General features: G+C 42.3%; 1 protein-coding gene across 2 annotated transcripts in view; it reads left to right on the forward strand.

Moving 5' to 3' along the window:
- The window catches only part of naaladl2 (N-acetylated alpha-linked acidic dipeptidase like 2), a 336716-nt gene that overhangs the window by 221261 nt on the left and 88932 nt on the right, over positions 1-26523 (forward strand). For both annotated transcript variants that reach the window (XM_090235787.1, XM_021604123.3), the window contains exon 6: positions 14087-14230. In XM_090235787.1, the coding sequence (XP_090091913.1) occupies positions 14087-14230 (144 nt within the window). The remainder of the gene's footprint in view (positions 1-14086; positions 14231-26523) is intronic.

The raw sequence follows: 26523 nt of genomic DNA on the forward strand, positions 1-26523 counted from the left end.
TCCCTGGCTGTGTCCTCAGAGTGTGTGCCTACCAGCTGGCGGGTGTCTTCTCGGACATCTTCAGCCTTTCCCAGGCTGTAGTCCCCACCTGCTTCAAGGAGACCACCATCGTCCCAGTGCCCAAGAAAAACAAGGTGACATGCCCAAATGACTATCGCTCTGTCACATTCACCCCGGGCATCATGAAGTGCTTCGAGAGGCTGGTCATGGCCCACATCATTGCCAGCATGCCAAGCACACTGGACCCACTCCAAGTTGCCTGCTGCTCGAATAGATCCATTGAATATTCCATTTCCATCGCTATTCACATGGCAGTAACACATCTCAACAAGAGGAACACCTACGTGAGAATGCTATTCATTGACTAAAGTTCAGCATTCAACGTTATTCGACACCAAGCTCAGAGTCCTGGGTCTGGACACCACTTTCTGCAACTGGATCCTGGACTTCCTGATAGACAAAGCACAGGCTGTGATAAATGGCAACAACACCTCCTACACACTGACTCTTAACACAGGGGGCCCCCAGGGGTGTATCCTCAGCCCCCTGCTGTACTCTCTGTTCACCCACAACTGTGTGGCTTTGGACAACACCACAGTTGTAGGCCTGACAACCAACAATGACAAGTCAACCTGTAGGGAGGAGGAAAGTGAACTGGAATTGTTGTGCCAGGACAACAACCTCTCCCTCAACATCAGTAAAGCAAATTAGTTGATTGTTAACTTCAGGAAGCAGAGGAGGGAACATGCCCCGATCCACATCAACGGGACTGCAGTAGAGAAAGTTGGCAGTTTTATGTTCCTCTGTGTCCAGTTCACCAAGGAATTGACATGGACCAACAACACCACCACTCTTGTCAAGAGGGGACAACAGCGGCTGATTAAATTCAACATGCCACCCCATCTCCATATACTACCGCTGCACCATCAAGAGCGTCCTGGCTGGTTGCATCACTGCCTGGTAAGGGAATTTCTCCATCCATGACCGCAAGGCCCTCCAGTGGGTGGTTTAGATGGCCCTGCACATCACTGGAACTGTGCTCCCACCCATTCAGGACATCTACTCGAAACCTGAGGAAGGCCCACAGCATCGTCAAGGACCCCACACAACCAAGCCACAAGCTGTTCTCTCCCTTAACGTTGGGCAGACGGTTTCAGAGCATGAGGTCTGATACCAACAGGCTCAGATACAATTTCTTTCTACAAGCACCTGCTCTGATTCTCCGCACCTTAGCACACATGCACCCATGTGCACACAAAACACACACACACACACACAAACTTAAATAAAATCATCTTTGAGAACTAATATCTACAAAATAAAAACTAGACAGTCAGAGAGACTTTGAAATTCCAAAAATGTCATGGCATGGAGCCCCTATTGATTTTGTTATAATGTTTGAGTCACTCAGCATAAGAACAAGGCATAAGCCATATGGCAAACTGTGTAGAGATGCAGGAAATTAGCTTTAAAACAAAAAAAATATCTCAGACCTAGGAAGAATGTGGCCAAACGTTTTGAGAATGACACAAATATTAATTTCCACAAAGTTTGCTGCTTCAGTGTCTTTAGATATTTTTGTCAGATGTTACTATGGAATACTGAAGTAGAATTACAAGCATTATATAAGTGTCAAAGGCTTTTATTGACAATAACATGAAGTTGATGCAAAGACTCAATATTTGCAGTGCTGACCCTTATTTTTCAAGACCTCTGAAATCTGCCCTGGTATGCTGTCAATTAACTTCTGGGCCACATCCTGACTGATGGCAGCCCATTCTTGCATAATCAATGCTTGGAGTTTGTCAGACTTTGTGGGTTTTTGTTTGTCCACCCGCCTCTTGAGGATTGACCACAAGTTCTCAATGGGATTAAGGTCTGGGGAGTTTAATATTGATGTTTTGTTATATATTGATGTTGATGTTATATTATATTGATATTCATGTTTTGTTCCCCAAACCACTTAGTTATCACTTTTGACTTATGGCAAGGTGCTCCATGCTGGAAAAGGCATTGTTCGTCACCAAACTGTCCCTGGATGGTTGGGAGAAGTTGCACTCGGAGGATGTGTTGGTACCATTTTTTATTCATGGCTGTGTTCTTAGGCAAAATTGTGAGCGAGCCCACTCCCTTGGCTGAGAAGCAACCCCACACATGAATGATCTCAGGATGCTTTACTGTTGGCATGACACAGGACTGATGGTAGCGCTCACCTTGTCTTCTCCGGACAAGCTTTTGTCCGGATGCCCCAAACAATCGGAAAGGGGAATTCATCAGATAAAATGACTTTTCCCCAGTCCTTAGCAGTCTAATCCCTGTATCTTTGCAGAATATCAGTCTGTCCCTGATGTTTTTCCTGGAGAGAAGTGTCTTCCTTGCTGCCCTTCTTGACACCAGGCCATCCTCCAAAAGTATTCGCCTCACTGTGCATGCAGATGCACTCACACCTGCCTGCTGCCATTCCTGAGCAAGCTCTGTACTGGTGGTGCCCTGATCCCGCAGCTGAATCAACTTTAGGAGATGGTCCTGGCGCTTGCTGGACTTTCTTGGGTGCCCTGAAGCCTTCATCACAACAATTGAACTGCTCTCCTTGAAGATCTTGATGATTCGATAAATGGTTGATTTAGGTGCAATCTTACTGGCAGCAATATCCTTGTCTGTGAAGCCCTTTTTGTGCAAAGCAATGATGACGGCACGTGTTTCCTTGCAGGTGACCATGGTTGACAGAGGAAGAACAATGATCCCAAGCACCACCCTCCTTTTGAAGCTTCCAGTCTGTTATTTTAACTCAATCAGCATGACAGAGTGATCTCCAGCCTTGTCCTCATCAACACTCACACCTGTGTTAACGAGAGAATCACTGACATGATGTCAGCTGGTCCTTTTGTGGCAGGGCTGAAATGCAGTGGAAATGTTTTTTTTGGATTCAGTTCATTTGCATGGCAAAGAGGGACTTTGCAATTAATTGCAATTCATCTGATTACTATTCATACCATTCTGGAGTATATGCAAATTGCCATCATACAAACTGAGGCAGCAGACTTTGTGAAAATTCATATTTGTGTCATTCTCAAAACTTTTGGACACAAATGTAATTGCAGGACATTAGCTGTGAAACAGAAATTCTACTCGCAGCCCTCTGACAAATGTGTAGAATTGCAGGAAACTAACTTTAAAACAGCAAAATGTTGTCTCTGTGACCAAAAGGAGGGGCCTCTAACTCCCCCCCCCCCCCCCCCTTCTGACACATTTAAATGCAGTCTTTCTCTCTGCTTCGATCACTCCTGGGGCTCTGATGTATTCCGCCCATTTCTTTACAGGGACTGCTAGGATCTCATTCTGCCTTCATCACAGTGAATGGCCAGTAAGTGGGGGTTTTAAAGTGTGTACTTGTTTGGCATGTGGCTAATGAGCCTGTGTGTTTCCTGTGCGCTGGGCTGTCTTTCCACTTTAGAGACACACAGGTACTGAGGCAAGGGCCAAGGTTAAATCCTTTTCCCTGTCGTCCTCTTATTTTCATAAGGCTAATGAACACGTGAACAGATGTACATCTTTAAATTGTCAAAATGCTCACTGACAACATCTGTTTGAATTTTGGGCAATGTACTTATTTCATCACATTTTAATGTTGCCACTTTCAAGGATTCTGAGACTATTAATTGACATTAAGGGCCCTGGCATTGTTGAGGCATCTTTCATTACTGTTTGGTTTATCGTAGAGGTTGTTGGCAGTATTGGTCCTCGCTGGAGTAGTCCTTGCTTTAGTGAACACCTTTGGAGAGATAGTTATGTGAGTTTGACCTACACACTAGTCAACCTCATCTACAGCTTATTAATACTCTACTCTGTCTGACCATTGTCTCAATGCTGAAGTATGTTACTGCTGTGGTCTTTCTGTATGTTTTACAAATATATTCTGGTCTTTGTATGTTATCACTTAGATACATGGAGGGCCAGAATAGGACAACTGTCCATGTAGACTTTTATGAGGAATACTTTTAGATTGAGCACAGTATTTCCTGTTGTATTCATGAAATGCTCAAGAGGTACTGAGACTGCATAGTATATTAGTGAGAAAGTGTATTGAGAGAGACTGGAAAGAAAGAGAAGAAGAATATGGCCGTGTCCAAAATGTGTTGCAGTAAGCAACAGATATCAACATACTAGGCTCATCCATACGGTGAATGCCTCATCTGATGCGCAATTGCACACGTGGTTCTCGAAAGATGATTATCTTCTTAAGTAGTGTGTAGCAAATTCTACTAGATGAAAAGCCAAAATGAGTATGACATCATGGCATTTGATGCATCCTACATTTTAGAAATGTCACATTGAAGGGTTCAGCAAAATATGTGTAGGCTTCTACTAGAGTCTGTACATGGCACGATCATATACTGTACTAACAACGACCGGTATTAATTGGGGAGTTATTAACTATGACCTTTAATGATCAACTAATAACCAAGCTAATGATGTCTTAAACAAATATTTGTTTAATATTTTGTCCCAACTTATTACTGTAGGGTTCAGACTAGAAAATGAAGGAGGAAAAGTGTAATTAGAAACATGAGGGGTGGGGGAAAGATAGATGGCTGGTAAAATGACTGGTGTTTTTTTCCCACTGAGATAAAATACCACTCACACATTCCTTCACTTGCTTCCCAAGATGATTATTTGAATGCTTCTTTCTGAAATGTATCGCTTCCAGACATTCCCAGACACCTGCAATATTGTTTTCGCCTCTGTGCAACATCATTCATGGTTTTGCAGCACGCACATGCACTTGTTCTGTATTAACCAATCAAGTATCAATCTGGTAAGTCAGCTGAGGGGGGAGCTCTTTGGGCCTCACCTGGTTTAAAAAAAAAAAGTGTGATAGCTCACTGATTTGAGAATAATACGTTTCCGTATGCTGAAGTATGCTGTACTAATGAATAAAGGCTTGCCGTCCTAAAGAAGACGTTCTCTTATAGTATTTTTTGAGTCCGTCTACTCCTCGACAAACAATAAAAAGTCTCATTTTCGCATACCCAAAATACTTACTATTTAGAAGTACGGGTATTCGGACATGGCATATGTCTTACATGAGCCTCAAGCAGATGGGTTTCATGAAGAGGGTTCTTAAGCATCCTATATTATGCAGTATTTGTAATGTGTCAGCTATAAACATGGGAATCAAACTGTTGATAATAATGAATGAAGGATGCTCCACCCCTCCATATCAAAGATACAGAACACATGAAAGACACTTTGACTGAAAATGTGAGCTGGAATAGAAAACAGATCTGAAAACCAAAGGCCACTGAACAATTTCCATAAAATAAGGATTGTGTTCGTGCAAATTAATTCCAGACCTTTGCTACCTGCTTATTTGGAAATAATTCTGCTTAGTTAGGCTTACAGTAGGAAAGCAAACCTCTTGGGAATAAAGAAAATGTCAAACATTGTAAACAAGTAGCAAACAGTTTGTTGTGCTTATAATCTGTGCAATAGATTGCATTAGGTCTTAATTACATTAGATCTGAACAACCAAAAAGTTGAAACAACTCATGCACCTCTGCAATAGATCATTTGTAGTCTATCCCTAGAAGATCAAAACGCAAAACCCAATACACAATGCAATTGCCTTGTGTGGTACAGTATTGTACAGTTTGATATTACATACTGTAGTATGGAATTTGGTTTACAGTCATGCAGTGCATATTATTATTTCATACAGTGCCTTGCAGTAGTTGTGACGGAGGGGTGAATGTAGCACCATTGGTATCAATAAAGCCACACGTCCACACCAGGAAGACCAGCCACTGTCAATAGCCACTTAGTATTGATTTCACATGTAATGAAGTGGAGATGCAGGCGGGCCTCACCAATAACCAACCAAACTATCCAAGCGTTTTACAGATGAGGCATGGCTACACATACCGAGCTCCTGGTGTAATTATTATATAGAGGTCCTAGAGCCCATTCCAAGAAGAAATTATCACATAATGTCTATGTTTATTTAATTTATTTGCCACATAACTGCATTTCGTATGATTTTTCTACAGTGGAATTGGACATACGGTATGTAATCCAATATGTAATCCATTCAATTATTCTGCACAACCATGTACCACAATATCTCATGCCTTGGAAGTGCAAATGAGAAATCCACACACCAGCTTACCCAATACAGCTGTAGGTTCTGTTTCTCAGGGCTAGTACTGACAGCAGCTAGCCGACAGTGTATCAGGTATGGATGTGTCAGTGTGTTTGGTCTGCTTGTCTGCCTTGGGAAGTCATCCTGTTGTAAAGTAGAAATGTACCCAGTGATCTCAGCTCCATTCCCTCAGTCTTGTGGTTGGATCAATACAGCCACTCTGCTCTTGCTCGTGATACTGATGGAGATCAGAGGGTGTGATGCACAACTGACATCCTCACAGGATTCAAAAGAGAATGGATTGACTACCCGATGCAAGGGCCATGTGGGGTTTGTTGGAGGCACAGTTAACAATATGTACAGGTTGATCATGGACTTCTGAAAGTCTTCTGAAATGCAGAGCAAAATATTGATAGACTGCTAGTTAATTATGGATTGAAAAAGACAGAACACCTACGTAATGTTAGGATGATGTTTAATGAATATTGTTTCAATTTTGAGCAAAGCACAAAAGTATTGTCTAAATTGGCTAGCCGCTAGTTACATGATCTACTGAAAGTTCTTTATCCTCTTTACAACCCTGTGTTGATGAAACGCTAAGAATGAGTATGTACTAACATGACTGCCTTTCTTATCTCATTTTACATTTGAGTCGATTAGCAGACACTCTTATCCAGAGCGACTTACAGGAGCAATTAGGGTTAAGCACCTTACTCAAGGGCACATGGACAGATTTTTCACATAATCGGCTTGGGGATTCGAGCATACGAACTTTCGGTTATTGGTCCAATGCAATTAACCACTAGGCTACCTCCCACCCCATTCTCTTCGTTTATCTTATCTTTCTCTTTCTGTGTACAAAACTTTCTGTCTAAATATTTGGTACTATTCACTCTTTAAAAATAGAGTACCTTTCTCCGGAAAACGCTGCTGAAAAAAAGCCAAGGAAAACTAAAGGGCTTCTCTCACAGCTGAAAGATTAGTGCAACATGGATCCCGTAATTGTTGCATGCGGTGCACGTCTCAACATGGCAGGAAGAGAGATACTGTATATATTTTTCACCTGGACCATTAATCATTCCTATTGGTGAGATTGCTTCTAGAGCAGTGTGAGAGCCAAAGCCCAAATGAGATAATAAACGATTGCTATAGGAGGGAAGAGAGAAGCCTGGCTCCCACCGTACGTTTCCTTACTGCAGACTGGCTTGGGGCGTGCCACAGTTGACTTACTTCCTTGCCACAGTCACCAGGGGCATGCTGCCTGCCCTCAAGGAAACTTACAGCACTCTGTGTCAAAGGAAGGCCAACAAGATCATCAAGGACCTCAGCCAACTTAGTCACAGTCTTTTCACTCTGCTACCATCTAGCAGAAAAAGACAGAACAGGTGCATCAAAGCTGGGACCGAAAGACTGAAAAAGAGCTGCTATCTCCAGGCCATCAAATTGTTGAACAGCCATCACGCCATTCCCTGTGGCAAGTGAGAGTAGTAAGTAGTACTTCTGTGGTAAGAAACAAAGGTAGACTCACACACACACAGCTCATACACATGCAGACTCAGTACACACATATACACACACACATGCATACGGCCATACTCACCAACACACACACACTCACACACACACAAACACATACAGCAATGCTGCAACACGTCCACATTAGTGTGGATGCTACCATGAATACGGGTTGTCCTGAATTGATCGTGAATTAAAATTACAGACGCACAAATATCATACACCCCAAAAATGCTAACCTCCCCTGTTATTGTAATGGTGAGATGTTCGCATCTTGGGGGTATGATATTTCTCACTCATCAATATTTACAATAAAAGTGACTCCAAAATAATCTGAAACACAACCAAAACAAACAGTAAATGCGTCCAACAAGTGTGTGGAGTCACAAGGTTGATGTAGTCATTGCATGCTAGGAATATGGGACCAAACACTAAACTTTTAGTACTTTAATACACATGGACAGTGCTTTCGGGAAGTATTCAGACCGCTTGACTTTTTTCACATTTTGTTACGTTACAGCCTTTTTCTTAAATTGATTAAATCGTTTTTTTCCTTGACAATCTACACAATACCCCATAATGACAAAGCAAAAACAGTTGAACATCACATTTATTTAAGTATTCAGACACTTCACTCAGTACTTTGTTGAAGCACCTTTGGCAGCGATTACAGCCTTCAGTATTCTTGGGTATGACGCTACAAGCTTGGCACACCTGTATTTGGGGAGTTTCTCCTATTCTTCTCTGCAGATCCTCCCATCTCCACAGAGGAACTCTGGAGCTCTGTCAGGGTGACCATCAGGTTCTTGGTCACCTCCCTGAGCAATTAAAACATACATTTAATACATTTTAGAATAAGGCTGTAATGTAACAAAACGTAGAAAAGTCTACACTTTCCGAATGCACTGTAAGGGAATTTGTCCCAATTCTTTTGGTCCCCTAAAATGGGGGGACTATGTACAAAAAGTGTTGTAATTTTTAAATAGTTCAACCAATATGAATGAAAATAACCTCAAATTAAAGCTGACCGTCTGCACTGATAGTACTTTTAACAATTCAAATTGAAAGTGGGTGAGTACAGATCCAAAACAACAAATGATGTGTCACTGTCCCAATACTTTTGTAGCTCACTGCATATACTGTAGAATCATAACAGTATATACAGTGCCTTGCGAAAGTATTCGGCCCCCTTGAACTTTGCGACCTTTTGCCACATTTCAGGCTTCAAACATAAAGATATAAAACTGTATTTTTTTGTGAAGAATCAACAACAAGTGGGACACAATCATGAAGTGGAACGACATTTATTGGATATTTCAAACTTTTTTAACAAATCAAAAACTGAAAAATTGGGCGTGCAAAATTATTCAGCCCCCTTAAGTTAATACTTTGTAGCGCCACCTTTTGCTGCGATTACAGCTGTAAGATTACAGCTGGGGTATGTCTCTATCAGTTTTGCACATCGAGAGACTGACATTTTTTCCCATTCCTCCTTGCAAAACAGCTCGAGCTCAGTGAGGTTGGATGGAGAGCATTTGTGAACAGCAGTTTTCAGTTCTTTCCACAGATTCTCGATTGGATTCAGGTCTGGACTTTGACTTGGCCATTCTAACACCTGGATATGTTTATTTTTGAACCATTCCATTGTAGATTTTGCTTTATGTTTTGGATCATTGTCTTGTTGGAAGACAAATCTCCATCCCAGTCTCAGGTCTTTTGCAGACTCCATCAGGTTTTCTTCCAGAATGGTCCTGTATTTGGCTCCATCCATCTTCCCATCAATTTTAACCATCTTCCCTGTCCCTGCTGAAGAAAAGCAGGCCCAAACCATGATGCTGCCACCACCATGTTTGACAGTGGGGATGGTGTGTTCAGCTGTGTTGCTTTTACGCCAAACATAACGTTTTGCATTGTTGCCAAAAAGTTACATTTTGGTTTCCTCTGACCAGAGCACCTTCTTCCACATGTTTGGTGTGTCTCCCAGGTGGCTTGTGGCAAACTTTAAACAACACTTTTTATGGATATCTTTAAGAAATGGCTTTCTTCTTGCCACTCTTCCATAAAGGCCAGATTTGTGCAATATACGACTGATTGTTGTCCTATGGACAGAGTCTCCCACCTCAGCTGTAGATCTCTGCAGTTCATCCAGAGTGATCATGGGCCTCTTGGCTGCATCTCTGATCAGTCTTCTCCTTGTATGAGCTGAAAGTTTAGAGGGACGGCCAGGTCTTGGTAGATTTGCAGTGGTCTGATACTCCTTCCATTTCAATATTATCGCTTGCACAGTGCTCCTTGGGATGTTTAAAGCTTGGGAAATATTTTTGTATCCAAATCCGGCTTTAAACTTCTTCACAACAGTATCTCGGACCTGCCTGGTGTGTTCCTTGTTCTTCATGATGCTCTCTGCGCTTTTAACGGACCTCTGAGACTATCACAGTGCAGGTGCATTTATACGGAGACTTGATTACACACAGGTGGATTGTATTTATCATCATTAGTCATTTAGGTCAACATTGGATCATTCAGAGATCCTCACTGAACTTCTGGAGAGAGTTTGCTGCACTGAAAGTAAAGGGGCTGAATAATTTTGCACGCCCAATTTTTCAGTTTTTGATTTGTTAAAAAAGTTTGAAATATCCAATAAATGTCGTTCCACTTCATGATTGTGTCCCACTTGTTGTTGATTCTTCACAAAATAATACAGTTTTATATCTTTATGTTTGAAGCCTGAAATGTGGCAAAAGGTCGCAAAGTTCAAGGGGGCCGAATACTTTCGCAAGGCACTGTATGTCACGACTTCCGCCGAAGTTGGTCTCTCTCCTTGTTCGGGCGGCGTTCGGCGGTCGAAGTCACCGACCATTCTCTAGCCATCGCTGATCCTCTTTTCCTTTTCCTTTGGTTTGGTCTTGTCTTCCATCACACCTGGTTCCAATCCCATCAATTACATGTTGTGTATTTAACCCTCTGTTCCCCTTCATGTCCTTGTCGGTGATTGTTTGTTGTAAGTGCTTGTGTCTGTCCTGGTGTGCGTTGGGTTATGTACCCATTTATTTTATTATTCTGTTTTCCAGTGGGTTTTGTTAATAAACTGCGCCTTTGGAAACACAGTTATTTCTTTCCTGTGTCTGACTTCTCTGCTGCCAGTTCGCACCCCTTATAATATACATATTTTATACTGTTTTTCACACTGTGTATTCATATACTGTATTCGTCATATAGCTCATTCTAATACATCTACTACTGTACATTCAATTTTTGTTACACTGTTGATACACACCAAATATTTATACACTGGATTCTTATTTATATACTGTATTCTTGACATAGCTAATATATCTACTGCTGTACATGTACATATCATTCTCACTATATATTTTTGGTTTATGTACACATAGATTGCATTTGGATTACTGATACAGTGTTATTTGGGTTGCTAACTGGCATTTGTGATTTCTTGTTTTTTTGTTTTTGATTATTATTTGTGAACTTCTTTGACATTTTAACTGCAGTCTTAGAGCTAGTAACACACGCAATTCGCTGCACCCTCTATAACATCTGCTAACCTGTGTACGTGTACCAATGAACTTGATTTGATTTTATATTTGATTTTATAGTGAGTCCAAACTTTTCAATTGATCTCAGCCATGGCCTCAGAGAGCCAAAAATCAAATTATCATATTTAATGATAGATAATGAATCTTGTTCTCAAGTGCCCATAAGTCACTCTTCCTGACCAAATATGATATGTCAGTGTTAAGGTCACAAATAGACTCAAATCACCATTTGTTAATATTCAGATTCAGATGTTGAAGTTGTAATTAGCAAGAATAATCACATCACACTGCAGGTAACCTTGAAGTCTGTCCTGCTGTGAACTATTTCCATTGAGAGACCAACTCATTATCTGGCATTGTGACCGTCAATGAGTCAACTCTTCAGAGATAATGCAGAGGGAGCCATTTTAATTCCATTCAGATAACTGTTCAAATAATTATATTTTGTTTCAGAGAAACATTATGGATTGAAAACACAAACGGCAGGAATAGTGTGGAGTTGAAGAGGCCAGTTTGCTACATTGTTATTCGAGTGTGACTGTTGCTGTCACCCCAGCCGGGCGCCGGCAGTGGAAAATATAACCCTGCAAAATAAATGTGTTACTAAAGCAGGATTAGGCTCACAGTTTGCCTGTTTTAATGAGGCTGAATCAATGGAGCATTTCGCCCATCTAAATCCCCATTGGTTTGCAAAAACCATTACTTCCAACTTAAAATCCACCAGCCTATTAGCGGGTCACCTACAAGCCCCAATCAGAGGTGGAGGGCTTTGATACGAAGAGAGAGAGAGAGAGAGAGAGAGAGAGAGAGAGAGAGAGAGAGAGAGGGAGAGAGAGGGAGAGAGAGAGAGATTTAAAGCAAATTTCCTGCAATTATACACATTTATCCATGGCTTGTGCCATGTTCTTATGTTATTGGAGTGACTCAAACATTATAAAACAAATCGATAGGGCCCATGCCATGACAAAAATACTCTTAAATGCATAATTTTTTGAATTTTAGATTCTCCTGGATTGTATAGCTTTTATTTTGGTGATAGTTATCAAAGATTATCTTATTTTAAAATATATGAGTTCATTATTTTTTCTATATACTTTATACAGTCAAAAGTTTGGACACAGCTACTCGTTCAAGGGTTTTTATTTAATAATAGCGAAGACATCAAAACTATTAAATAAAACATATGGAATCATGTATTAACCAAAAACGTGTTAAACAAATCAAAATATATTTTATATTTGAGATTCTTCAAAGTTGCCACCCTTTTCTTTGATAACAGCTTTGCATACTGTTGGCATTCTCTCAGTCAGCTTCATAATGTAGTCACCTTGAATGCATTACATTCAACAGGTGGGCCATGTTAAAAGTTAATTTAATGCTTTTGAGCCAATCAGTTGTGTTGTGACAAGGTAGGGGTGGTGTACAGAAGATAGCCCTATCTGGTAAAAGACCAAGTCCATATTATGACAAGGACAGCTCAAAAAAGCAAAGAGAAACGACAGTCCATCATTACTTTAAGACACGAAGGTCAGTCAATTCTGAACATTTTAAGAACCTTGAAAGTTTCTTCAAGTGCAGTCGCAAAAAGCATCAAGCGCTATGAAGAAACTCGCTCTCATGAGGACCGCCACAGGAAAGGAAGACCCAGAGTTACCTCTACTGCAGAAGATAAGTTCATTAGAGTTAACTGCAACTCATAAATTACAGTCCAAATAACTGCTTCACAGAGTTCAAGTAACATACATCTTAACATCAATTGTTCAGAGAAGACTGCATGAATCAGGCCTTCATGGTCAAAATAATTGCTGCAAAGAAACCACCACTAAAGGAGACCAATAATAAGAAGAGACTTGCTTGGGCCAAGAATCACGAGCAATGGACATTAGACGAGTGGAAATCTGTCCTTTGTTCTGATGAGTCCAAATGTTCGATTTTTGGTTCCAACCGCCATGTCTTTGTGTGACGCAGAGTAGGTGAATTGATGACATCCGCATGTGTGGCTCCCACCGTGAAGCATGGGGGAGGAGGTGTGATGGTGTGGGGGTGCTTTGCTGGTGACACTGTCTGTGATTTATTTAGAATTCATGTACATTCATGTACATACTACCTACTACAGCATTCTGCAGCTATACACCATTCCCATCGGGTTTGTACTTAGTGGGGCTACCATTTGTTTTTCAACAGGACAATGACCCAAAACACACCTCCAGGCTGTGTAAGGGCTATTTGACCAAGGAGAGTGATGGCCTCCACAATCACCCGACCTCAACCCAATTTAAATGGTTTGGGATGAGTTGGACCACAGAGTGAAGGAAAAGCAGCCAACAAGTGCTCAGCATATGTGGGAACTCCTTCAAGACTGTTGGAAAAGCATTACTCATAAAGCTGGTTGAGAGAATTCCAAGAGTGTGTAAAGCTATCATCAAGGCAAAGGGTGGCTACTTTGAAGAATCTAAAATATAACATATATTTTGATTTATTTAACCGTTTTTTGGTTACTACATGATTTAATTTATGTTATTTCATAGTTTTGATGTCTTCACTATTATACTACAATGTAGAAAATAAGAAAAATAAAGAAAAACCCTTGAATGAGTAGGTGTGTCCAAACCTTTGACTGGTACTGGATTTGCTTAGTCATTTAAGTTTACACGCCCCCAAAAAATCCAACCCCAATATTTTTTTTAAAGAAGAAATGAATCACAACAATATTTGTTTAACTACTTCGACAAAGGTGGTCCAAAAAAAAACACTTAGGTGACCCGCCCAAGACCTTTCCAACAGACTAACCTTGTCAGTTTAGGGGGAGGTTTATGAGTGTGAAGCTCATACAGCCAGAACAGATCCTAAGCCAGTGTTCCTGTGTTATTCATTGCAGTGGGGAGTTACAGGGAGGAGTGGCCCAACCTGACATCTCTGCTGGTCCAGCCAATCTCTGCCTCCCTAGCCAAAAGGCTGCTCAACATCCAGTCTGTGGGACTGGGAAGTCCCTGTACTCCTCTGGCCATGCCTGCTGCCTCAGGTACAGTACTCCCTCTCAGTCTCAACCCACTCTAAAAAGCATGTACTGCATGTACCTCCTACTCTAGCCCATTTCCAGTGCTATGAGGGGATATCCCTAATGTTCCTAGTTGCATATCCTCAGAGAAACAGTCAAGAGTCCCTGTCTGGATGGACAGGAGGAGGATAAATGTGTCAGGTGCAGTAGGAGTCTTCTCCCAGTCATTACATTAATCATCTATTATGATATAATGAGCCATTGAGCTCAAGAAGGAGACACAGCCAAGCTATTAGAAAACATTGGCCGGCCCTTCATTCCAATTGCAGGAGTAGCTAGGTATGTGGCGATCAAATTATGTTCTCTGATATACGTTCCATGGAGGAAAGAGGGAATACACTGCAGAGTGGGTTGTTATGGCCCTGTGAATTACAGCGATCCTCAACGTGATCTCATGGTTATGCTCGTCTTGATAATATATATGTTCCAAGACCATTACAGTTGTCAATCAGCCTCACTCATGCTATGCCCCTGGGATTTAGCTGAATCCATGAGTGGATGACTAGCGGAGTGCATTAAAGTGCCCAGGCACCTCAGAGGTTACATTTAAGGAATCTGGTCCATAAAAATGTAAAATCAGGAAAACTATTGGTAAGTGTATCATTGGATTTAAATGTGAGGGTCTTCAGTGAAAGGTCATGGTTCATATTGAGAATATGTTTTTAATCTGAAAATATATTTAAAATGTATATTGTGTCTAATTTCCATTCAACGTGGTGACCTCTTATCTCCTATAATGTAAAGTACCTCTAATACAGTACCTCTAATTGGGGCAGTTTGAGAGCTTCAAGTTCCTTGGTGTCCACAGCAACAACAAACTAGAATGGTCAAAACACACCAAGACAGTCATGAAGAGGGCACAACAAAGCCTATTCCCCCTCAGGGAACTAAAAAGATTTGGCATGGGTCCTGAGATCCTCAGAAGGTTCTACAGCTACAACATCGAGAGCTAGTGGCATCACTGCCTGGTACGGCAATTGCTCGGCCTCTGACCGCAAGGCACTGCAGAGGGTAGTGCGTACGGCCCAGTATATCACTGGAGCTAAGCTGCCTGCCATCCAGGACCTCTATATCAGGCGGCGGTGTCAGAGGAAGGCCCTAAAAATTGTCAAAGACCCCAGCCACCCCAGTCATAGACTGTTCTCTCTACAACTGCATGGCAAGCGGTACCGGAGTGCCAAGTCTAGGACAAAAAGGGTTCTCAACAGTTTTTACCCCCAAGCCATAAGACTCCTGAACAGGTAATCAAATGGCTACCCGGACTATTTGCATTGTGTGTGTCCCCCCTCAACCCCTCTTTTTACGCTGCTGCTACACTCTGTTTATCATAAAGCATGGTCACTTTAACTATACATTCATGTACATACTACCTCAATTGGGCTGACCAACTGGTGTCTGTATGTAGCCTCGCTACTTTTATAGCCTTGCTACTGTATATAGCCTGTCTTTTTACTGTTGTTTTATTTCTTTACTTACCTATTGTTCACCCAATACCTTTTTTGCACTATTGGTTAGAGCCTGTAAGTAAGCATTTCACTGTAAGGTCTACTACACCTGTTGTATTCAGCGCACGTGACAAATAAACTTTGATTTGATTTGTATCACCTATGTTCCTTTTACTGTCACTCATCAAAAGTCAACACGAGCCCTTTGATTGAACAGCTCTTTGTCACTTCAGATGTTAATAGGCAATTATACCTGTAATTGTTTACCTGGAATACAGCAAGCTGTAAACGCCCTGCCAGGTTTACACCCATTAACAGAATAAAGAATAACCATTCACTTTGCAGTGTCATCATGCTCTTCAAAAGTCAGTTGAGGTAAAATGAGGTAAATATTTAAAAGGACATTTAGAGTAAAATGGAAGGGTGCTTTATATCCCCATCACAGCAACACCAGACCCTCTCCAGGAGGAGAAAGCAGTTGCATTAACTATTTTTTTAATGGTAGGTATTAGGCTCTAATTCATGCTATTGGCTGAAAATCCCCTCTTATCTTTGCATCATCACCCAGGAGACCTAGCTAGCAAGTGCTGCAGTGCAGTTGTCTCTGGTTGATAGACAGTAGAGGATTTTGGCTCCAATGACAAAATGAAGGAAAACTGACTAAGTCAAATCCCTTGCCAAAGTCATAATAAAGAAGGTAAACACTCATGCTATCGGGGTGATTATGAGGCACTTCTGCTGTTGTCTTGGATGACTCTACGTTCTGCTCTTTTGAATCACCTCCAAAGGCAGAAAGGCATCTGCCAAGGATTTCACCAGACAGTCAGAAGTGAATGTGTGTGTCTGTGTCCGTGTGTCCGTGCGTCTGTATGTTGGAGTATGTGCATGGATGGGTTTTGCAATCTTGTCAATTCACCCTTGATATCCAGTATATTAAAACACTAAATGTGGCAAATTATGGTGTGCATCGTCTCTGAGAGGACCCCTGTCCTGCTGTTGACAGTAAGGCATGGAGGAGCTGAAGGGGTTAAGAGGAGAGGTTTCTTTAGATGTATGCCTGGCTGGGTGAGGCTGTCTGCACCAGTCACTTCACATTTTTCCATGTGTACAAACCCCCCTGATTACTAACTGGAACAGCACCCTCCACGGCAGGCAGGCATCCCCTGTCATGCTGCAGACACGGACTCACCGAGCCGCACCGCCACACACTGACAATCAATGGGGCCAAAAATACCAGTGGCCACAACATGGTTGCTATCGATCCCTCAAAGGGAGGGGTGTCCCAGATGTGCACCTTTTCAGGGCCGCTTACAAGCCTCCCAAGCATGACCTCCTAATGCCAAGCCCTGAAACGGACCGCAGCAATGTTCCATTAGTTTGATCAAACAGGGGAGCACTGGTAATCTGTTCTCCATCGATTTCGGCTAAAGCACTGACCACTCCAGAGATTTCAAATCATTTGTTTCCCTCTGTCTGACTCCTCTTTTTTTTAATTCCCATTCAATTAAGGCTCACTGTATTGCTTGGCCATTCTCTAATTGCATGCAGCTCTGCTCCATGGAAACAAGACATTAACTGCGAGGCCCTGGGAGGTTTAATGGTTCTACCTACCTGTGTCCAGGTGACGTCATGCCTCTCTCAGCGCTCTCCAGCCGCTCCGGAGCGGATAATGCAATGTTCACACCATTGAAGGGAGCAGCACACCACTCAATGCATTTGAAAGGGACTTATTCATTATTGTGTGTATTTTGTCCCTCTGTAGATAGAACTGGCTGGGCGATTTCATCTCTCTTTTATTCACCATAAAGAATTTGATACCAAAAGAAGAAGCCCAGACGAATTGTGATTTCAGTGAATCACCACTTTCTGCCGCATATACCCAGCTCTCCCAGGCCCCAAACGAATGCCATAAGTGTAACAGATTTTCAGAGCAATTACAGCTCGGCTGCAAAAACCTATTTGAAATAGCTTTATAGAAACACTCTGGGGCCTTTAATTACAAAGCTATTGATTGCTAGGTGCAAGTAGGCCAGTCCATATTGGTTTCCCTCCTCTACTGATTAAGCTCTGTGAAGAAAAGAACAAAGTGACATATACATTTTGATTTTCTGGTAAATACATTTAAAACCATCAGTTGTGGTTGATGTATGAAGTATATTTGCCATAAAACACTTTGTATATTGACCCTTTTTGCACTCTTGACTCATCACATATGCTGCTTTTTAGTATAAATCCTGTTGCCTCGTCACTTTACCCCTACCTATATGCAGTGGTGGAAAAAGTACCCAATTTTCATGTTTGAATAAAAGTACTGATATCTTAATAGGAAGTTACTCAAGTAAAAGTTACCCAGTAAAATACTACTTTAGTAAAAGTCTAAAAGTATTTGGTTTTAAATATACTTAAATATCAAAAGTAAATGTAATTAATAAAATATACTTAAGTATCAAAAGTAAAGGTAAAAATCATTTAAATTCCTTATATTAAGCAAAGCAGATGGTACCATTTTCTTGTTTTTAAAATGTACGAATAGGCAGGGGCACACTCCAACACTCAGACATAATTTTCAAAGGATGCATTTGTGTTCAGTGAGTCTGCCAGACCAGAGGTATTTGGAAGGACCAGGAATGTTGTCTTGATAAGTGTGTGAATTTGACCATTTTCCTGTCCTGCTAAGCATTCAAAAAAGTAATTTTTGGTGTCAGGGAAAATGTATGAAGTAAAAAAGTACATTATTTTCTTTAGGAATGTAGTGAAGTAAAAGTAGAAGTTGTTGAAAATATAAATCGTAAAGTAAAGTACGGGTACCCGCAAAAAACAACTTACGTAGTACTTAAAAGTATATTTCTACTTAACCCTTGTGTAGTCTTAACATTCTGCATACTCCCCTTGTCCCAAGGGTAAAAAATGACCCGCCTTCACTAAACCCCTGAAATAAAGCAGCTTAATTGAATTTTGCATGAAGAAAATACCTGTCATTTATCACAAACTTTGTGAATATCGGGGTTTTCCCTCTTCACAATGCAGAAAGACTGCATTTAATCAGTGGACACAACTCATTTTTATTACAACACACCTGTTGAAATAAAAGAAAACACATAACTCTACTAAAGTAAAGGTTTATCATTACTATTATTATTGCTAAAGGTATTGCATAGGTGTAAACATAATTGTTTTAGCAAGAGATAGCCCTTGTACAGCCTAAGAAAGTATCAGAAATGTGCAGAAAGTAGTTTTGAATTGCATTTAATTGAAGGGAAACAATAACAGACTTCAACTTTTTTGGCAACATAGTGATATATTCTTATATACTGTACAAGGAGGAATTCAACTACAAAATACTAGTCTTCTCCCATTTTTTAAACCATTGCCCCCACACACAAGGTATATAAACAACAACAATAAATATAAATAAAATAAATCAATCAACTCTAATTTGCACATGTAGGACAGTATGCAAGTCTGTGTACATGGACTTTTCAGATGTATTTCTCACATGTGCAGCACATAGTATTTGTTTTACAGTCCTTTTTTGAGGGGCAGAATTGGCATCTCCTCCTCTTGCCTGGCCCAGCTGCAGCCTCAGGTGGATCAGGGTAAGATTCAGCCCCCTGAACAGCTTTCACAAGCGCTGCAGAGGCTGCTGTGCGGGGGAGGCGCTCCCTTCTTTGAATGTGTGGGGTTACAAGTGCCTTTCCCAGCTGCTCCAGGAACACTCTCCTCTTGATCTGTTTTTCAGGCATCCAGGTAGGGTTGATCTTGTTCCATATCACGAAGGCATTGTATAAGGACACATCAATGATGTTATGGAAGATGACCAGGGGCCAGCGGGCAGTCATCCTCCTGCAGCTGTAAGTTCCAATCACCTTGTCCAGTTGTCCACGCCTCCTTTGTTGTGGTTGTAGTCCAGGATGATGGCTGGCTTCCTGTCCTCATGATCACTGATCTCAGCCATTTTGTGCAGTGTGCTCAGGAGGACCACATTTTTGTTCCTCTTTGGGAGGTAAGAAATGAGTGGCGGTGGAGGTGAAGGCAAACTTTGATGAGAAGGCCTCTCTCCCCCTTGTTGCGAGGAGTGCAGGGGGAGCTCAGGCTTGTTCTTTCTAACTGTGCCAACCATGGTGATCTTCCTCTTCAGGAGCTGCTGGCTAAGTTCATAAGAGGTGAAGAAATTGTCACACTGACATTGTGCCTCCTCAGTCCATCTGTCACATCAAGCACAACCCGCATCCCCTGGTTCTTCTCCGGGCCTCCACTGGTTGGCTTCCCTGTGTAGACTTGCATCTTCCGAGTTTAGCTGGATTGTGCGTCACAGGTCACCCATATCTTGATGCCATATTTTGCTGGCTTGCTGGGCATATACTGCCGGAAAGGACAACAACCTTTTGACAAGAGATCAGTAGTTAGTATCAGTGTCACAGAAAACAATCACATAAATCAATAAAATTACAGCAATAAATAATCAAATTAACAGTGAAAATCACTTACATTACAGCTATAAAAAAAATGAATGGAACCTCTGAATGGAACCAGTTGCTCATCCACTGTTACTTCAGGCCCAGGGTGGTAGAGGTATGGCAGATGCTCCACCCACTTCTCCCAGACCTCTCTTATGGCAGCCAGTTTGTCTCTCACATGTCTTGCTGGTCTTGACAGTTATCAAATCGTAGCATTCTTGAGAAAGTGTGAAAGACTTTCAGTGGCATCGTGGCACGGAAAATCGCCATTTCACTCTCTGCATCCCAGAGACTACATGTAGCCTCGCCTCGGGACCTATGCACACCCGCTAAGATTATGTAGCCCTATGTAGGCACGCAGGTCAATCTCATCCATCCTTTTCCAGTTGTCTCCAGATTTACGGAAATGTGTCATTTCCAATATAATTTTTTTGATGACTGGTGTGATGAACTTGTACAATGTTGAGGCAATGTCTTGAGCATGGGAAACTGCATGTCCTGTGGGCCCTGGTGTCATCCTTATGACATTTTGTGCTGCCATCCTGCCCTGGTTGTCATGTGGTGACGAGAACCATGTTATTTTGCTGTTCTTTGACAAAAATGTCTCTCTTTCAGCTTGGGGGATTTCTTCTTCATCTGAAGATGATGCATCGTGCTCTGGGTTGTATTCTTCACCATCTTCTTCTTCAGATACATCCTCCTCTTCTAAATCATTGTTCTCTTGTTCCTCCTGGACATCTGAAAAAATCGAATCTACACTGGGCACTGAAATACGCACTCATGGCTTCAGCAAAGAGAGAACTGGGGGGACTGTCATCTGCATCACCTTTATAGCCTCTGACTGCATTCCCCATTAGTAAACAATGCTTTCAATACATTTGTATTTTGTCATAAATGTTGTTTATTTTGTTAGAAATAGTTTTTATTTTGACTGTGAACTTGAGTCATGTGTGGGGACGTGGAGGGGAGATACTGCACACACACAAGAAAGTTTTAGTTTTGCCTGAGTTCAATCAGTAGCACACATAATCTCAATTTCTCATTGTGTGTGTGTGTGTGTGTGTGTGTTTGTGTGTTTTTATTTCACCTTTATTTAACCAGGTAGGCTAGTTGAGAACAAGTTGTCATCTGCAACTGTGACCTTGCCAAGATAAAGCATAGCAATTCGACACATACAACAACACAGAGTTACACATGGAATAAACAAAACATACAGTCAATAATACAGTAGAAAAAAATAAAAGAAAAGTCTATATACAGTGAGTGCAAATGAGGGAAGATAAGGGAGTTAGGCATTAAATAGGCCATGGTGGCGAAGTAATTACAATATAGCAGTTAAACACTGGAATGGTAGATGTGCAGAGGATGAATGTGCAAGTATAGATACTGGGGTGCAAAGGAGCAAGATAAATAAATAAATACAGTATGGGGATGAGGAAGATAGATGGGCTGTTTACAGATGGGCTATGTACAGGTGCAGTGATCTGTGAGCTGCTCTGACAGTTGGTGCTTAAAGCTAGTGAGGGAGATACAGTATGTGAGGGAGAGATTTTTGCAGTTCGTTCCAGTCATTGGAAGCAGAGAACTGGAAGGAAAGGCGACCAAAGTAGGAATTGGCTTTGGGGTTGACCAGTGAGATATACCTGCTGGAGCGCGTGCTACGAGTGGGTGCTGCTATGGTGACCAGTGAGCTGAGATAAGGCGGGGCTTTACCTAGCAGAGACTTGAAGACAACCTGTAGCCAGTGGTTTGTCGACAAGTATGAAGCGAGGGCCAACCAACGAGAGCGTACAGGTCGCAGTGGTGGGTAGTATATGGGGCTTTGGTGACAAAACGGATGGCACTGTGATAGACTGCAACCAATTTGTTGAGTAGAGTGTTGGAGGCTATTTTATAGATGACATCACCGAAGTCGAGGATCGGTAGGATGGTCAGATTTACGAGGGTATGTTTGGCAGCATGAGTGAAGGATGCTTTGTTGTGATATAGGAAGCCGATTCTAGATTTAATTTTGGATTGGAGGTGCTTATTGTGAGTCTGGAAGGAGAGTTTACAGTCTAACCAGACACCTAGGTATTTGTAGTTGTCCACGTATTCTAAGTCAGAGCCGTCCAGAGTAGTGATGCTGGATGGGCGGGCAGGTCTGGGCAGTGATCGATTAAATAGCATGCATTTAGTTTTACTTGCATTTAAGGGCAGTTGGAGGCCACAGAAGGAGAGTTGTATGGCATTGAAGCTCGTCTGGAGGTTAGTTAACACAGTGTCCAAAGAGGGGCCAGAAGTATACAGAATGGTGTCGTCTGCGTAGATGTGGATCAGAGAATCACCAGCAGCAAGAGCGACATCATTGATGTATACAGAGAAGAGAGTCGGCCCGAGAATTGAACCTTGTGGCACCCACATAGAGACTGACAGAGGTCCGGACAACAGGCCCTCCGATTTGACACACTGAACTCTATTAGAGAAGTAGTTAGTAAACCAGGCGAGGCAATCATTTGAGAAACCAAGGCTGTCGAGTCTGCCAATAAGAATGTGATGATTGACAGAGTCGAAAGCCTTGGCCAGGTCGATGAATATGGCTGCACAGTAATGTCTCTTTTCGGTGGCAGTTATGATATTGTTTTGGACCTTGAGCTTGGCTGAGGTGCACCCATGATTAGCTCTGAATCCAAATTGTATAGCGGAGAAGGTACCGTGGGATTCGAAATGGTCGGTAATCTGTTTTAACTTGGCTTTCGAAGACCTTAGAAAGACAGGGTAGGATAGATATAGGTCTGTAGCAGTTTGTGTCTAGAGTGTCACCCCCTTTGAAGAGGGGGATGACCGCGTCAGCTTTCCAATCTTTGGGAGTCTCAGACGATACGAAAGAAAGGTTGAACTTTCTAGTAATAGGGGTTGCAACAATTTCTGCAGATAATTTTAGAAAGAGAGGGTCCAGATTGTCTAGCCCGGCTGATTTGTAGGAGTCCAGATTTTTCCGCTCTTTCAGAACATCAGCTATCTGGATTTGGGTGAAGGAGAAATGGTGGGGGCTTGGGCTGGTTGCTGTGGAGGGTGCCGGGCAGTTGACCGGGATAGGGGTAGCCAGGTGGAAAGCATGGCCAGCCGTAGAGAAATGCTTATTGAAATTCTCAATTATAGTGGATTTATCGGTTGTAACAGTGTTTCTTAGCCTCAGAGCAGTGGGCAGCTGGGAGGAGGTGTTCTTATTCTCCATGGACTTTACAGTGTCCCAGAACTTTTTTGAGTTTGTACTACAGGATGCAAATTTCTGTTCGAAAAAGCTAGCCTTAGCTTTCCTAACTGCCTGTGTATATTTGTTCCTAACTTCCCTGAAAAGTTGCATTTCACTGGGCCTTTTCAATGCTAATGCAGAACGCCACAGGATGTTTTTGTGCTGGTCAAGGGCAGACAGGTCTGGAGTGAACCAAGGACTATATCTATTCCTAGTTCTACAATTTTTGAATGGGGCATGCTTATTTAAGATGGTGAGGAAGGCACTTTTAAAGAATAACCAGGCATGCTCTACTGACGGGATGAGGTCAATGTCATTCCAGGGTACCCCGGCCAGGTCGATTAGAAAGGCCTGCTCGCAGAAGTGTTTTAGGGAGCATTTGACAGTGATGAGGGGTGGTCGTTTGACCGAAGACCCATTACGGATGCAGGCAATGAGGCAGTGATCGCTGAGATCTTGATTGAAAACAGCAGAGGTGTATTTGGAGGGCGAGTTAGTTAGGATGATATCTATGAGGGTGTCCGTGTTTACGGATGTGGGGTTGTACCTGGTAGGTTCATTGATCATTTGTGTGAGATTGAGGGCATCAAGCTTTGATTGTAGGATGGCTGGGGTGTTAAGCATGTCCCATTTTAGGTCACCTAGTAGCACGAGCTCAGAAGATAGATGAGGGGCAATCAATTCTCATATGGTGTCGAGGGCAGAGCTGGGGGCAGAGGGTGGTCTATAGCAAGCGGCAACAGTGAGAGACTTGTTTCTGGAAAGGTGCATTTTTAGAAGTAGAAGTTCAAATTGTTTGGGTACAGACCTGGATAGTAAGACAAAAGTCTGCAGGCTATCTTTGCAGTAGATTGCAACACCGCCCCTTCGGCAGTTCTATCTTGGCAGAAAATTTTATAGAAAATTTCAGGGTTTTTGGTGGTTTTCTTAAGCTAGGATTTAGACACAGCTAAGACATCAGGTTTGGCAGAGTGTGCTAAACCAGTGAGTAAAACAAACTTAGGGAGTAGGCTTCTATTGTTAACATGTATGAAATCAAGGCTTTTATGGTTACAGAAGTCAACAAATGAGAGCACTTGGGGAGTGGGAGTGGATCTAGGCACTGCAGGACCTGGATTCACCTCTACATCACCAGAAGAACAGAGGAGAAGTAGGATAAGGGTACGGCTAAAGGCTATACGAACTGGCCGTCTGTCACGTTCAGAACAGAAAGTGAAAGGAGTAGGTTTCTGGGCATGATATCATAGATTCAAGGCATAGTGTACAGACAAAGGTAAGGTAGGATGTGAGTGCATTGGAGATAAACCTAGGCATTGAGTAACGATGAGAGAGATATAGTCTCTAGAGATGTTTAAACCAGGTGATGTCATCGCACATGTAGGAGGTGGAACAACATGGTTGGTTAAGGCATATTGAGCAGGGCTGGAGGCTCTACAGTGAAATAAGACAGTAATCACTAACCAGGACAGTAATGGGCGAGGCATATTGATTTTAGAGAGAAGCATGCTTAGCCAAATGATCATATGGGTCCAGTGAGTGGTTGGGCTGGCTGGGGACACGGCGATTCAGACAGTTAGCAGGCCGGGGCTAACAAGCTAGCAGTTAGCAGACCGGGGCTAGCAAGCTAGCAGTTAGCAGACCGGGGCTAGCAAGCTAGCAGTTAGCAGACCGGGGTTAACAAGCAAGCAGTTAGCAGAACGGGGAAGCAAGCTAGCAGTTAGCAGACCGGGTCTAACAAGTTAGCAGACCGGGGATAGCAAGTTAGCAGAAGGGCCTTTGGGGGACGTCGCGATGGAGGTAAGTCTATTTTTGCCTCTTTGTACGGTGACGTCGATAGATCAGTCATGGATTAGTAGGGTAGCAGGGTAGCTATTCCAAGTAGCTCTAGGTAGCTAGCAGGCCAGATCTTGTGTGTGTGTGTGTGTGTGTGTGTGTGTGTGTGTGTGTGTGTGTGTGTGTGTGTGTGTGTGTGTGTGTGTGTGTGTGTGTGTGTGTGTGTGTGTGTGTGTGTGTGTGTGTGTGTGTGTGCGTGTGTGTGTGCGTGCGTGCGTGTCTTTGTGGTTTTTGTGGTGTGTAAATTATCTTAGAACTGCCGGGTCAAAAATGACCCTAAGACAATCTTTGTACCCTGATGGTGTACAGCTTTCACAGAAATATGAACAAAGGCGATGTTTCACTTTTTCTAATGTTGGGGTCATTCTAGGAAAAGTCATCAAATTTCAGGGGGTTTTGCTGTTAAACATAGTGGCGGGTCATTTTTGACGCTTAAGACAACACAAGGGTTAAGTACTTTACGACACTGCCTATATGCACCCATCTACCTCAATTACCTCGTACCTCTGCTCATCGACCCGGTACTGGTACCACGTGTATATATCCAAGTTATTGTTACTCAAAGTGTATTTATTCCTTGGTTTCAATTTTTTCTATTATTTCATTTTTTTTCTCTCTGTATTGTTGGGAAGGGCCCGTAAGAAAGCATTTCACTGTTTGTCTACACCTGTTGTTCACGAAGCATGTGACAAATACAATTTTGATGTGATTACATGCATTTTGTATAGTATTGTATTGTATGGTGCTGTATTATCTGTTGATGGTTCCTGAATTTGACTTTCTTTTGGACCTGCTAGGTTCAAAACCAGGAGTGGCAGGGTAGCTTAGTAGTTAGAGCACTGGACTAGTAACCAAAAGGTTGCAAGTTTGAATCCCCGAGCTGACAAGTTGAAAATCTGTTGTTCTGCCCCTGAACAAGGCAGTTAACCCACTGTTTCCTAGACCGTCATTGAAAATAAGAATTTCTTCTTAACTGACTTGTGGTGCCAGAATAACAACCTATCAATGTAACCAAGACTAAGGAGATGATTGTGGACTACAGGAAAAGGAGGTCCGAGCACACCCCCATTCTCATTGATGGGGCTGTAGTGGAGCAGGTTGAGAGCTTCAAGTTCCTTGGTGTCCACATTAACAACAAACTAGAATGGCCAAAACACACCAAGACAGTTGTGAAGAGGGCACGACAAAGCCTATTCCCCCTCAGGAAACTAAAAAGATTTGGCTTGGATCCTGAGATCCTCAAAAGGTTCTACAGCTGCCATATCGAGAGCATCCTGACTGGTGCGA

This window comes from Oncorhynchus mykiss, chromosome 5, assembly GCF_057628025.1.
Source record: "Oncorhynchus mykiss isolate SJ-2025 chromosome 5, ASM5762802v1, whole genome shotgun sequence".
NCBI lineage: Eukaryota > Metazoa > Chordata > Actinopteri > Salmoniformes > Salmonidae > Oncorhynchus > Oncorhynchus mykiss.